This window comes from Schistocerca gregaria, chromosome 3 (genome assembly GCF_023897955.1).
Source record: "Schistocerca gregaria isolate iqSchGreg1 chromosome 3, iqSchGreg1.2, whole genome shotgun sequence".
In the NCBI taxonomy this organism is placed as follows: Eukaryota; Metazoa; Arthropoda; class Insecta; order Orthoptera; family Acrididae; genus Schistocerca; species Schistocerca gregaria.
Window position 1 is genome coordinate 496533201 of NC_064922.1, and position 15813 is coordinate 496549013.

Here is a 15813-nt window from a genome sequence, read left to right on the forward strand (position 1 = left end):
AAAATATAACGCAGCCAACGCGAGGTGAACCTGTCTGGCATGGTGTGGAGACAATTGATGCAGCACTGCCCAAGTGGCAGATGCAATAAGCCTGTCCACATTGGTGACCACCAAAATGATTCGTACACATGCCACGAGACAAAGAAAAGCCCAAACAATTGCAGCTCTGAAGCATGTAAATACCTAGCCATTCTGCACAAGAGTCACTTGTGTTGGTATTGTACCTCTATCAGCTTGGCGCTGTGTCACTTGGGCGCCATATGGAGTGCTGCTTCTAGGCCATAGTTCGACTCTGCATCAGGGAAGGGCAGTCTACCCTGAGAACGCAGTGTCTGGAGCTGCTGCACAATGTACAAGCACCAGCCCCGGTAAGTAGCTCGCTATGCATTGATTAGAATGCAGTGGGTTGCTGCCATTAAGTCACAGGCCCGACTCCTTCTGGACAGTGCAGGGTGGGCTAGCCATGCCACAAAGCATGTGGTCACAGCTAGCTGAGACCACCCAGAGGTGGAGTCACCATTGATGGAAGCAGTTGTGTCACAGGCCTGTGACTGCCTGAATGGCGCAGTGCTCTGTCAACATTGTGGGACACCAACATGCAGAAGGCCACTTAATGCCGCTGCCAAGCTGCCGCTCGGTGGGATGCCATAATAGAGCGTATGAAATCACTGGCTGTTTAATTGGGGTAGCACGGCGCCCCCCAACCCATCTCCACTAATCACTTACATAAGATTCGGTAATCACTAGAGTGCTCCTTAAGAGTTTCAGTTTGTGTGTGCATGTACATGTTTGACAATAACAAAGATTATGTGTAGAGTAGTTCTGTGTGACATTACTAAAGGACTGTTCTTTTATTCAACCATGGTTTTCTTCTTTCTCAGACTGCACAAGACATTGTAATCGGCATACATACACTCCTGGAAATGGAAAAAAGAACACATTGACACCGGTGTGCCAGACCCACCATACTTGCTCCGGACACTGCGAGAGGGCTGTACAAGCAATGATCACACGCACGGCACAGCGGACACACCAAGAACCGCGGTGTTGGCCGTCGAATGGCGCTAGCTGCGCAGCATTTGTGCACCGCCGCCGTCAGTGTCAGCCAGTTTGCCGTGGCATACGGAGCTCCATCGCAGTCTTTAACACTGGTAGCATGCCGCGACAGTGTGGACGTGAACCGTATGTGCAGTTGACAGACTTTGAGCGAGGGCGTATAGTAGGCATGTGGGAGGCCGGGTGGACGTACCGCCGAATTGCTCAACACATGGGGCGTGAGGTCTCCACAGTACATCGATGTTGTCGCCAGTGGTCGGCGGAAGGTGCACGTGCCCGTCGATCTGGGACCGGACCGCAGCGACGCACGGATGCACGCCAAGACCGTAGGATCCTACGCAGTGCCGTAGGGGACCGCACCGCCACTTCCCAGCAAATTAGGAACACTGTTGCTCCTGGGGTATCGGCGAGGACCATTCGCAACCGTCTCCATGAAGCTGGGCTACGGTCCCGCACACCGTTAGGCCGTCTTCCGCTCACGCCCCAACATCGTGCAGCCCGCCTACAGTGGTGTCGCGACAGGCGTGAATGGAGGGACGAATGGAGACGTGTCGTCTTCAGCGATGAGAGTCGCTTCTGCCTTGGTGCCAATGATGGTCGTATGCGTGTTTGGCGCCGTGCAGGTGAGCGCCACAATCAGGACTGCATACGACCGAGGCACACAGGGCCAACACCCGGCATCATGGTGTGGGCAGCGATCTCCTACACTGGCCGTACACCTCTGGTGATCGTCGAGAGGACACTGAATAGTGCACGGTACATCCAAACCGTCATCGAACCCATCGTTCTACCATTCCTAGACCGGCAAGGGAACTTGCTGTTCCAACAGGACAATGCACGTCCGCATGTATCCCATGCCACCCAACGTGCTCTAGAAGGTGTAAGTCAACTACCCTGGACAGCAAGATCTCCGGATCTGTCCCCCATTGAGCATGTTTGGGACTGGATGAAGCGTCGTCTCACGCGGTCTGCACGTCCAGCACGAACGCTGGTCCATCTGAGGCGCCAGGTGGAAATGGCATGGCAAGCCGTTCCACAGGACTACATCCAGCATCTCTACGATCGTCTCCATGGGAGAATAGCAGCCTGCATTGCTGCGAAAGGTGGATATACACTGTACTAGTGCCGGTATGTGCATGCTCTGTTGCCTGTGTCTATGTGCCTGTTATTCTGTCAGTGTGATCATGTGATGTATCTGACCCCAGGAATGTGTCAATAAAGTTTCCCCTTCTTGGGACAATGAATTCACGGTGTTCTTATTTCAATTTCCAGGAGTGTATTTAAGAACCGCAAAACAGAAATTAACCAATGAGTAATCATGACAACTTTCTTCAGCCTGATTTAGCTAACATATTCCAACTACCCATGAGCGAGTTGTCTGAAGGCTAAAGCTCGTATTGAGGAGGTAGGTGAACTCAGAAAAATTATGTGGAGGAAAAATCAGATTCGATGTTACAGCCAGACTGGGAAAGCAATTGTAAAACAATGCCACCTGCTGGGGCCTTTTCTTGCCTGTTTTGATCGGCGGTGAGTCTCATAAAAAACACGTGATTTCAGTGGTGGGTGTCGCAGTTCTTATCTCAATTGCAGGGGCATCAAAAGAAGGGGTAAAATGTGGGTAAGAGGGGCTGTGACGACTTTTCCATTGTGTGACACGTCCACGGTGGTGTTGGACAGAACTGTGATGAAGTTTAATGCCAATTACGTCATTAACCTACCTTATACGTGACGTGAACTTCTGAGCCATGACCTTTTTTCACATGTGTTGCTGTTTGAAGTGTTGTCCAGGCCAACGGTGACGTCGAAGAGCACTATGCTTCTGCACCATTACAGAGGAAAGATGTAGGCACCTTTGAGTCAAATTTGAAGCTAATGCATCTCGATGGGTGGAAATTGCGGGGTTTCGAAAATGTGATCCTTTAATTCTGTTGTGCAGGGTATATCGTCCTGATACAAAGTGTTAGAAATACTTTTGAGTGATACCTGCACAAATCTGAAGTCTATAGTGTAATATTACTTCCTAACCTTCTTAGAAAATAAAACATACCACTCAGCGCACACCTAGTAGAACATTAGCCAGTTCGTTTTCATCAAGTATTCGTGTACATCATACCTGTTCAAGTTGTGGAGTAGGAGGAAGTACAGTGGGAATATGTACGGTGGATTGCAAGCTGTGTATGCCACCAGTTAGGTAGCAGTGGATGAAAACTGTACACTCAGCGATGTCGAACTAGGCACTTATCAGATACCTTCTATTGCAATTCATTTTCATCTGACATGTCTACATAGCTGTGGCCCTGCCCTGAAATTAGGTTAGCGACAAACATGTGCCACATTCCAAACTGATGACATGCTGCCGGCCTGTTCAGATTCGTAGCATGTAGGACAGAGCTGCCACTGGCATGGGACCGTGTGAGAGCGTCTTGTGTACTCTGAGCGATACTAGTGCTAAGTTTGATGTGGTCGGCCAGCCTGGGCTGAGTCTCTGACATGACGTGCACAGGATGGGGCAGCACATTGTGCGATGACCAGGAGTTGTCGCAAGCCAGTGCCTGCAATGCGACTTCCGTATTGGTATGTCGCAGTACGGGGCCCAGGTGTTTAAATAAAGACATGAGTAAACACATCTCCTATTCTTTTCCGCACTATACACGACAGTGACAGGTGTTTGGCAGCTATACAGGCTGCATCAATGGGTATATAGTTTTAAATTTAAGACAAGTGTTCTATAGTTCTGACACCTAATGGGGTTCTCATCAAGTGCTGCTCTATAGTTCAGACAATTAGTGGACTTCCCAGCATTTTAAACTTAGAGTGAGTAGATTTTGAAGTTCTCGCAATTTTTAAACTTAGGGCATTGTAGTGGGGATACCTTTTGGGTTCTGGACAGACACATCCGAACACGAGGCCAGAGTCTCTATTCTCACTCAAAGTAACAGCTGCAATTGAGCTGCCAACCTCTCCGTCAAAGGCACTGGCAACATCCACGCTCGTTACGCTTGTGCATGTTGCGTACCAGGCTGCGTAAGCCATTGCCCACCATTTGTCTTAAAACACCTTCATGTAATCCACACGTGAGTGTGGCCATTATTAAATTATTTAAATGAAGTGGTGGAGCAGCAATGGTCTATAAATTGCTTAAAGTGAGAACCCTGCTCTCAAGTGGTGTGCACTCATGTGAGTGCTCATAGCAGCGCTAGAGTAATTAAATAAAGTGACAAGGCCCATACTTTCATGAACCTACTGACGTTTCTTGAACCGTTGTGAATTGCCTAAATTGTAAAGAAGTATACTGCCAAAACCACAACAGGGGGAATAACGAGGGCTAATGAGGTATGGGCAAATAGGATGGTGTAAATTATCACGACACACGTAAATAGACATCAAATTAGACTAGAAACTTGTGACTTCTGCTGCTTAAATACCTGCATATACTCTATCAACGATTATCATATACTGTGTGATGCACCAATATAAAATTTCTTGCATACTCTCTACTTTTCCCATTACTTCTCGTTTTTGCTTCAAGTAATCAAATGTAAGGATTTTAAGCTTAACGATGTAATTTCATATGCTTTGGAATGTTACGTTCATGCTTCTACCTTTTCATTTTCAATAGATAAAGGACTGGTTTGTTATATGTTTCTGAAATAAGATGTAAGTTAATAACTCTCAACCTGGCTCTTTAGAGAAACTAACTGACAATAACAGTAAGATACATACTCTATAAGCAATGTGTCCAATGCAATTTAAACTCCTAATGACGAGATGCAATAGCATATGATACAACTGAAAGCTAAAACAATTTTCACTACTGGGAAATCCAGTATTATTGTCTATTTTTATTTTAAACTGTGTTGTCTTCAACTAGGAGAACGGTTATTGTTCACTTGTTCCAGGTGTCACTCACTCCGGTGAACTACCATTCCTATTCTTGAGAAAGGATACCGAGTACAATTTGGATCCTAACTCAGAAGAGGATAAAGTACGCAGGAATATACTCCGATATTGGACCAATTTTGCTAAATATGGGTAAGTGTAGAATCTGATATATAACTTCTAAAATATTTAGTCTCTCATTAGGATATACGAATGGCGAACCTTCTACCATGTAACTAAGGGAAGGTGATATCATACAAAATATTAAACTCTGTTCCTTCATTTGTAGAATGAGCTACACAGAAGTAGCTCTTCACCTTTAATTTAAATTCATCTTTGTCTGCAGGCAGAGTGGCATTGGCTTTGTTCATCGGACCCCATATCTTACTATAACTAAGTGTCTTTATATCCCAGGAGTCTACAGCATCTCCACGACTCAATAAATTTCATCTTACTTCCTTTATCAGTTTTCGACTGACTGAATGCTACAACCAAAGTGTATTTAGGGACGTCCTGCTTTCCATGCGTGTTATTAAACAGAAGCATTCAAGCGAGTGGTGTTTATGGTTTTGCTCTGAATTTAGCCTCTATGCTGTCATGAAGATGAAATAGAGAAATAATCTTGTGATTTTAGTGCACAGATCCTGATTTAAGGGGCTGAGTGTGAGAATATTTTCCTCATCAGTTAGGAATGTTCAAAAATTACACCTTATCAGTCACAATTTAAGGAAACCTCAGCAGTGAGGCGAAGCATAATTTTCACATAGAGCTATGCAAATGTCTTCATATAATTCACAAACAATTCTAGCACACGTGTACATGAACAATTCTGAAAGAGAGTGATATTAATATGGAGATTATTTCAGTTGACTGAAGCCTGAAACAGAATTTTAGTTCTGTCCTCAGAGAGACTGTATGCATTAGGTGGGACAGAAACAAAGCTTCAATTAAAAATGCGCCAAGGATTTTAGTTAAGTTTAAAGTTTTGTTTCAAAATCAGTCATTTCTTACTATCTCTTTCATTTCCTGTTGTAGTGACGTTCACGTTTAAGAGGCAATGCTAACTAATGTCAAACATATTACTTCATTACCAAAACATTACTTACGTTAAAATTATGCATTTTGTCGAAATGTAAAATACAAATATATAAACAACTTTCTAGCCATCTGTAATGAACTCTTGTCTTTTGCACAGACAGAAGGCTAGTCAACTTTTCATATACTACAATATTTTGCATTTTAATTTTTACTGATGATGAAACTTTAATGTAGGTAATAGTTTGAAAATGAACATTTTCGATACTAGTTCTCATTAACTCAAAATTAATGTGAACGGAAGTACGAAAGAAAATTTAAGAAACATTGAGATTAAATAAAGTTTCTGGTCCTTCTGACAATGCGATGTTTTAATTCCTCAAAGGAATCATCGTTGTAGTAAATAATGTTCTATTTTTGTATACATAATTAAGTAACAAACTTTATGTAGTACTTACTTACGGTTACCAACAAAGATACGACCTCATGATATGGCGTTAGAGATGTTTGTCACCCTCGAGATTTCACAGATGTTTCCCTTCGTAAACTAAACTTATATGGTTTTCTCGTAATCCATTTCCTAATGTATAGGGACTTCAAGCGTATAAATAATGCTACCTACGAATGGGAAGAGGTGTTGTGGTTTTAATGTGTCTTAGATACGAGATCATTAGACATGGATTACAAACTTTGATAGATGAGAGACGGTACAGGAATAGAGCATATCTGATTCAAAGAAACCGTCATGGTAATCACCTCAACTGGGTTACAGAAATTCCGGGTGGAAATTTGAATCTTCGCCTCTCCAGAATGCAAATACAGTACAGTATTAAATGCTGTACCTCTCTTGCTACAGACAGTGGGTTGTCTTTAGTCGATGTCGGTCGTCAACCGATTCGTTTAATGGCGCTGCTTCTGTGTTCACAGACTTCGAAGTAAACTCCTCACTCACAGCTTTCGTTGTTATCGATTTATTCTTGCCGGTGACAGATATTTATTTCCGCCCATTCCTGAACCTAGTCACCCACATATTTTCAGAATGAATCTTTCACTCTGCAGTCGAGTGATGTTTTGAAACTCCCTGTTAGGTTAAAACTGTGTGTCGTTTCGGGATTCGAACTCTGTACTTTGTCTTTAAGAAGCAACGTTCTTACTGACTGATCCAACGACGATGTACAATCTGCCTTTAGCTTCAACTCTAGCAATGCGTCTTAGGAGTACTGGTGCACAAGTTATGCAGGATAGGTTGAAAGACTTCTACTGAAACCCTTTCATAAGTCAAATGAAACTAAATGGTTCAGGAGACCTTTTCGAGTCTCAAACATCTATGACGTAAGTATATATGCAGAGTGAAGCGACAAACGAAAACCTGTACCAAGGTCGGCTTGGTTCAAATGGCTCTAAGCACCATGCGACTTAACTTGTGAGGTCATCAGTCGCCTAGAACTTAGAACTAATTAACCTAACTAACCTAAGGACATCACACACATCCATGCCCGAGGCAGGATTCGAACCTGCGACTGCAGCGCCTAGAACCGCACGTCCACTCCGCCCGGCTACCAAGGTCGGAATTCAAACTAGGGTCTCCTGTTCACTAGGCAGATGCGCTAACCACTACACCACCGTGCCACAGTGGCTTTGCATAACTTCTCGGACTACTCTAGCACGCCTTCCTCCTCAGCGCTAGTTTCCATTGACACATCAGCCCACTTAGTACTCCCCCTAAATCATATAGTTGAGCAGAGAGGCATGCTGTGCAAAGCCACTGTGTCAAGGTGGCGTAGTGGTTAGCGCATTTGCCTAGTGAACAGATCTGGGCTCCAATTCGGGCCTTGGTACAAATTTTCATTTGTGGCTTCAGTCTGCACATATATATGACCTTTCACATGTTAAGTGCCTTAGCAGGATGGCCGTATGTAGTCATTTGTTACTTCTCTCTGCCCGGCTAACCTCCAGAGAAGAAACGAGTACTTGTGTTTATTTTTCCTTACATAGCTCAAATTCTCTCCACTTCATCGTGTGTAAGTGAACAAACAAGAGAACAAAGGCATTTTAAAATTCACTCCAGTCTGTTCAGAGTATTTCATAGAGCCTGGTGCAGTACTGCCAACCCATCTTGTGGGTAAGTAGTGCCAGAGCCAGAAAGTATAGTCAGCAACAGGGGCAGACTCCAGTTCTCACATGCAGTGCAGTGAAGTTGATAATGGTGCCTTGCCCCACCCCCAGATACAGCTGGACACACTGAAAAAAGGGAATTTGGAACCAGTCTTCCAGAGCTGCCAGTTAGTGAACGACGCATTCTGTAAACACTCCTCTGGTATCATGTTCTGAGGTCAACAGTAAAATGTAATTTATTCTGATATTAAACCTCATTCTTTCAAATTCTTGCAGAATTACATGGATATTTCGCGATCCAGCACGATTTTTATTTTTTCTTATAAGAAATCGTGAGAATAGTGAAATTTTAAGTGACGTGGCTTGCGAGATCAGGAAGACTGTTAGTTGTGTGCCGTTAGGGATGTAATATGTATTAGAACATCGAGATTGCATCTAATTGAAATGTGTCCCCATATCTAATTTTTTTTCCCGCTTACCGAGTAGTAAGTGCAGAATTTTTCGCGATTTGATAAGTTGCGTTTCTAATCGGTAGTCAAGATTCAGGCCATCAGCCACCAAAGTGCTAGTTATTTGAGTCCCAGTGCTTAATGACCTTGTTTAAAGTGTATATCTCACAGTACCGGGTATCGGCCTCCGTAGCTCAGTGGTCGGTGCATCTGGCTACCGTGTAACGGATCCAGGATGGACATTTTCTCCGCTCAGGGACTGAGGTGTTGTATTGTCCTCATAATCATTTCATTGTCATGAACATGCAAGTTGCCCAACGAGGCGGCACCTGAAAGAACTTTCAACTCGGCGGCCGAACTATCCCAGACCGGCTTTCCCAGTCATCAATGCCATGCGATCATTTCATTTCTTACACATTGTGTAAGGTGGCGTGGTCACCTGACCATCATTTCTTACATATTCCGACCTCACCATCGTATTTTGCGTATCAAGATGCTTCATTCGAGCCCAAACTCCATAGGGTAGAGTCAATTTTACACATTTCCATTTAATCAATATGCAAATCTAAAAAATAAATAAATAAAAAAAGTACTGACCAAGTTTGAAAAGTCGAGGCTGACACGACAGCCACAGGTCTTTTTGTTCGGTGGACGCAACCAGCCCACTCGAAGGTCCGTACGAGGCTGAGTTAGCAAGCAGCTGCGCCAGCCAGCTGACTGCCCACGCACCAAAACAGTTTTTTGCCAGAGAAAGGAGATAATGGCCTGCGTGTTCACCTTAAAAGCAAAACCCGCTGCATTGTTTGGGAGAGCCCCAGGATATGCATTTTTTGATGGACCTAGTACGCAGTTTCAGAGTTCTCACAGGTGGACAGTAAACGCCTAATGTAGGTGCTATATATTTCCGGATTGGTCGGCTTAAACGGAGCGCCATTCTCCCGTTTGTAAGAGTAACGCTGATTAGCGGACTCTTTCTGATACAATGAGCCAGAGGAGTGAGAGAAAGACAGCGGATGATATACCCTTTCGCTTTTTGCATGGAGAGGGGTCGTTCCAGTGATGCTCTTGAAGTGGGAACAGGTAGCAGGACTGAGTGCGCTCGTGCGTGTATGCAGAGAGCGAGGAACAAAGTCTCTACTCAGTACTGCACTGAGAGGGCACCTGTGTCGCTAGCGAATCTTAGTGTCACTCGTGATGAAGCGTTTGTTCTCTGTGTTGGCCACGACACTGCCAGCATAAGTAAGATATGTAGTTTACCAACATAGGACAGTATCAGAATAGGTGTTAGATGATAGTTAGGTATGGCAGGGTCACCATTTTCGGTTAATTTGTGGGTGTTACGTTGTTGAGGTGTGCAACGGATTGATGTGACAAGTACCCTTTGGCTCCTGCATGAAGCAATATCCACCCCACACTACTACAGAACTCAGAGAGATGCTCCTAATGTACCAAAAAGAAATGCCTGAAAAACTTTCAACAATAAATATCTTCTGGAGTCGTCCGCTGTAAGGAAAAGACACAAAAATATTCTATTTTCTTATGTAACTAGTGGGATACTTGGGTACTAGAGTATAGCTAGTTGGTGTAAGAAAACCATTAAATGAATGGAAAATATTATTTATTGCAAAAATCTGAGAAAATCAAGACAAACTTTTATGTGTAAACTGATACACAAATTTCTGGGTTCTTTTTGTAATAGGAGGTTACCTCTTACGGATAGGAATCCTGTTAATGAAATTTATATAAAAAGTGTGGGAAAGCTCTTTTATTCCTTTTCTTTAAGAATGTTATTTACTCGGCAGAACGGCTGAGGCCCTCACCTCCTCAACTTGAAACTGTACCAAGCTTAATGATTAATAACTAATGTGTGAAATTACTACTTATGTTTTAGTTTTCTTTGTAACTGGTTATCAAGATTCTGGTTATCGGCCAGAAACGTGCTACTTCTTTGAGTCCACTTCTTCATGAGCTCACATAAACGTTAAAACTTACTGTGCTGAGTATAATGATTACTAACTTGTATGTGGAACTACTACCAGTCCCGTAATATTCTTTGTAATTGGTAGCCTAAGAATCGGACCCTCGCAAACCACTCCTCCACTGAACTTCATTCCACCAGTACTCAATTACTTAGCAACTGATACTCATTATTCATTGCTATGCTGGCTACATACGGAGGGTGGCCAGAAACAGTATGAGAAGCCAGTCAGGCTATCGCGCGCGCAAGTTGAAGATACCTGCTGGAGACAGGGTGACAAAATTTCATTTGCTTTTCTGAGACCGAACAAACGTAGCTTTCCCTCACCTAACTGAAATTTTTCACTTCTGAAAAAGGCAAATTTTAACTGGCAAGGACCATCTGAACAAGTGGTAACTAACGGACCCACAGATGTCTGTGAATTACCATGATAAATAACTCGGAAACGGCACAACGTGTTGCTTTTGTTTCTGAACAATTATTTCTCAGCACAAACCCCTCCTGACACATCCTTACAATGTTTCCAGATTCTTTCTTACCACCCTTTATATGTGGGTAATTCTCGCTAGTGACTGAGTTTTATACATTCATCCCAGCTTAAAAGTGTTTGACATGTGTTCGTGTTTTCAGTCAGATTACAGCTAGGTGAGGGAAAGCTACGTTTGTACGGTCTGAGAAAAGCAAACGAAATTTTGTGACACTGTCTCTGGCAGGTCCCTAGTATTTGTGGGCGCGACAACCTGACTGGCTTCTCAGACTGTTTCTGGCCACCCTCTGTATGTAGCCAGCAAAACAACGAATATTCAGTATCAGTTGTTAAATAATTGACGACCGGTGCCATGAAATTGAACGCAGGAGTGGTGGGCTAGGGCCTGAATCTTAGGCTACCAGTTACAGTTTCAGCATCTAAACACAGATAGATATTCAAGTCATAATCGAAACAAATATGCGCCCCTTAAGTATGTAACTATGAAAATATGTGCTTCGTATTCACTTGGTATGTCAGAAAGCTAGAAGAGGAAAATGTGATTTCACTCAGTTACGAATGCAAAGTTTAAACAGCATTAGAGGCGTGATAATGCGTTAATACTCCTATCAGTATTCTGACAATGGTTCCGTTTCTCCCCAGGACACCTACTCCAGAAGCGGACCCAGTTGTGTGGGAACCATACAACAACTCTAACCGCAGCTACATGCTGATGCAGGCCAACTTTTCGCTGGCCCACGACAAGAATGCAGAACGGATGGACTTCTGGAACACGAACGTGCCGCTGCAGCCTTACGCCGATGAACTCTGACCGCCCAGTAGGAGATACATAAGCAAGCCAGTGGACTGATGTAATTACTGGATACATTAAAAATCAAATAATATTACTTGGCTTGAATTGTTTTCATTGCGTTGGCAGTAATATATGTTGTAACCATTTTACCACTATGATAATACTAGGAATGTGCAATTCCGTATCCATGTTTCTCTGTGACAGAAAGTCTGAAATGTAATTAGTAAATCAACACTTGAAAGCGTTGTGTAGTGTGAGAATGGATGACAGGGAAATGAGGGCAAAAGTTTTTATATAAAGACTGATGTGTTTTTGAACTTGAGAGGTATGTGGCTGCTTATGATTTTGACCGAACTTGTTGTACTTGACTGCATCAGGATTTAGCTGGAATGCAATAATTAAAATGATTAATTATTGTTTTGATCAATTACTTAGCTATGGCACTGGTATTGTTACTGAAAAAGCTGTCTCTTATAGAAATCAATTGTTGCCCATGATGGTCGTTTTACTATCGAAGTCTCGTACGGAGGCGCATGTAGAACAATTTTCTTGTTAGTTGTTGTATAACCAAAGGATACATTAGCAGCCAAAACCGAGAACAATTTCACAAATAAATCGAAATCAGTCTTCATAGTGAAAAGTCTTGGAATCTCCTTAGAGCAAGTGGTGTGATGTTTCAATTACTGAAATGTAGTCGTGCATTCTTAGTCCACAATATGTACTCCTCAAGTTCTGGGACACGTTCCTAGTCATGAATTTAAACATCTATGTTGCTGTTGTATGTTATTTGATGTCACATTCCCTTATTCCTTTAGGTGTTTTCATAGCTCTTGTGATCCAAAAAACAACTTTCCTGATCCTCTGTTCGACTTAATTTTATTTTCAACAGTGTCACAGTTATATTTTGCGCTCCTCTGGAAAATGAATGCTACAGAAACATCCCACAAATTACAGAATAGAATAATATCAAACAGTACACAGATTTTTTCCTGAGAAGTAATGAATGCCACTACATGTTTATCGTACTGATATCTTTTTTTTTAGAAAGTCCTTCTGACAAACTCAGGTATCTGCGTATCACAGAATTGTTGCAAATTGAGATAACAAACAGGCTTCGAAGTGTACAGCGTGCTTAATGAGACTTAACACACTCCAAAACTGTAACTCTGGTCTAGCGGTTTGCATATTTTTAAAACGACTATTTTAAGCACATTTGTGACTCAACTTCGAATGCGACATTACAGAACATCCGAGATACCGTGAAATAGTAAGACCATAATCAAACAAAAAGAATTCTTAATCATTCCATTAACTTGTATATAGAAAGCTATAACTGTTCATCTTTGTGTTGTATCTGCAATTTTAAAAGGAGCGAAGACATGTTTATTTTTTAAAAAAGCTTGATGACATAATTTACTTTTAAGATTTTTAAATTCAGTCACATTATTTAAATTTAGTCCAAACCGTCTTGGCACTGTGGGAAAAAAACGATTTATTTTTTAAATACATGACGTCATTTTAAAATAACCATAGTGGTCAAATGATTCCTATTTATTTGTGTACCAAAATAATATTAAAATTTTTAGAGATACACATTATAACACGTAATACAAATTCTTACACTGAAGCGCCGAGAGAACTGGTACAAGTAGGCGTATTCAAATACAGAGATATGCACTCAGGCAGAAAACGGCGCTGCTGTCAGCAGCGCCTGTATAAGACAAGTGTCTGGCGCAGTTGATGACGGTAAAACATGAAATCTCCGACAGCAGTGTGGCCAGAAAGAAATGCTGCAAGAATGGGACCAACGAAGACTGAAGAGTATCGTTCAATGTGACATAAGCGCAAACCTTCTGCAAATGGCTGCAGATTTCGGTACTGGGCCATCAACAAATGGCAGCGTGCGAACTGTTCAACGAAACATCATCGATATGTCGTAGGCCCACTCGTGTACCCCTGATGACTGCACGACACAAAGCTGTACGCCTCGTTTGGGCCCGTCAGCACCGACATTGGACTGTTGATCTCAGGAAACGTATTGCCTGATCGGACGAGTCTCGTTTAAAGTTGTATCGAGCGGATGGACGTGTACGGGTATAGAGACAACCTCATGAATCCATGGACCCTGCATGTCGGCAGGGGACGTTCAAGCTGGTGCAGGGTTTGCAATGATGTGCAGTTGGAATTATATGGGACCCCAGATACGCCTAGGTATGACTCTGACAGGTGACACGAACGTAAGCATCCTGTCTGATCACGAAGGGCGTTAACTGGTTTCGCTCAGGTTGCCCAGAACAGACTTTATCTTTAAGACAATAATGGATGCGGAAAGCACGTTTGGCTGTGGCTCCATCGTGCGCACGATTTCTTTTTCTAAATGTTGGTAGCGCTGGGACAGGGATGATATCACGGAGACTCCATCACAGGTTAGCCTGCAAGGCAGTCAGGTGCCAGTAGAGGTATTATGAAACGAATGCTAGTGTACTTCCATAAGATCAAAGGCCTGTTTTTCCAATCCAAGAATTTACAAGACTTTTATGAAGTGTTGCACCAAGACCAATAGCTGCGACTGCACAGACAAGCTGCTAAAGTTATTTCAATGTTTGCTTCAACACTGTTGCAAACGATTTTTTCTGTTATGAAACTGACAAAGTCCCGCCAGATTTCAGATTTAACAAATTCAGATTGTGTTACTGCGTGTGTTTCATTGCATCAGTTCCATATACATCACATATTCCAAAATCGAAATGTGCGTGAATTTATAAACTCTACAATTTAAGGTTAAATGCTAGTATGTAAAGCGTTTTACTTAATAACCAGTGAGCATAGCTCTAATCATCGTATTAAGACTGTCTAATGTACTTAATTAATTAATTAATTGCTTTCATAGAAAAATTAAAAGTTCAAAATAAACACTAATGAAAAAATCATGCTTATAATAGTATGCTGCAATATTCGCATCTTAGGCTACGTCCTAATGTAGCCAGAGGATCGAAAATTTAGAAAGGACGGAATCTTCATGAACAATTTCATAATTACATCAACTATGAAGATCACCAGCGAAATTCTTGGAATATACGCAGATGATCAGTAGTACATTCGACTGCCTCATCAATGAATTAAAGGCCAGTGTTTCTCCTATCACCATTAACTTTCAACAACCAGTACGTGTGGACGACGGAATAACTACTGTATGTATGGAGAAATGATTGACTTTCTTCTAGGAGGTGTCAGTCTGCCTTTGGCAATGGAGCAGCAAGGATGTCTTGTTTGCATCCTGTTCACAGAGTCTCAGGCGTGCATAGTTTACTTTTCCGCGGCAGCTAGTACTCGAGTCAGTCGACATTGAGTCATTGTGGCTCACTCTCACAGATTTTAGCTTCTGGACCTCATTTTTAAATATTGTGCATGTCATATAAACTGACTCTTTCCTCGTCACTTCAATAAAAAAATTGTTCAAACGATATACGGAACACACATCTAACTAAAGCTCTGTGCCATGGTTAAAATGAAGTGACGGATGTTTTAGATAGGATTAAGATTGAAGTGAGAGGGTCGACTAGCCGTACTAGGGCTGCTGTTTACAAGAAGACATTAACCACGATGTGCTCCTCGGCCAACAATGGAAACCTGTAGTGGACATCCTACTTCACTAGTTGCTGAACTTGGGATAAAGGGGTCCTAATACTACAACAATGCTTTTGTCTCCTCTCAACAACAGCGTATTCAAGCAACTACCCAACTTCTTTAGTGCAAGTGAGTGGAGATACCTCAGACAGTTCTTATAAAAGAAATTAGAAGAAACAATTTTTGTGGGAGATAAGTAGTGCTGCTAAACTAAAATATGTGATGTGAGAGTATGTGTGGGAGTACACATGATGGGTTGATAATTTTTGAATATATAAATCATGGATCTTGCCGTTGATGGGGAGGCTTGCGTGCCTCCGTGATATGGATCGCTGTACCATACGTGCAACTACAATGGAGGAGTATCTGTTGAGATGACAGATAAATTTGTGGT

The 15813-nt window shown here is 42.4% G+C and overlaps 1 protein-coding gene across 5 annotated transcripts in view; it reads left to right on the forward strand.

The window, feature by feature from the left end:
• The window catches only part of LOC126354065 (juvenile hormone esterase-like), a 285547-nt gene that overhangs the window by 143078 nt on the left and 126656 nt on the right, over positions 1–15813 (forward strand). For 2 of the 5 annotated variants that reach the window (XM_050003435.1, XM_050003440.1), the window contains exons 9-10: positions 4956–5088; positions 11642–11886. The exons of 2 other annotated variants lie outside the window; for them this stretch is intronic. In XM_050003435.1, coding sequence (XP_049859392.1) covers positions 4956–5088; positions 11642–11810 — 302 coding nt within the window. In that variant the 3' untranslated portion in view covers positions 11811–11886. Of the gene's footprint in view, positions 1–4955; positions 5089–11641; positions 11887–15813 lie in introns of those variants that run through there. One more of the 5 variants, XM_050003434.1, reaches the window with a different exon arrangement.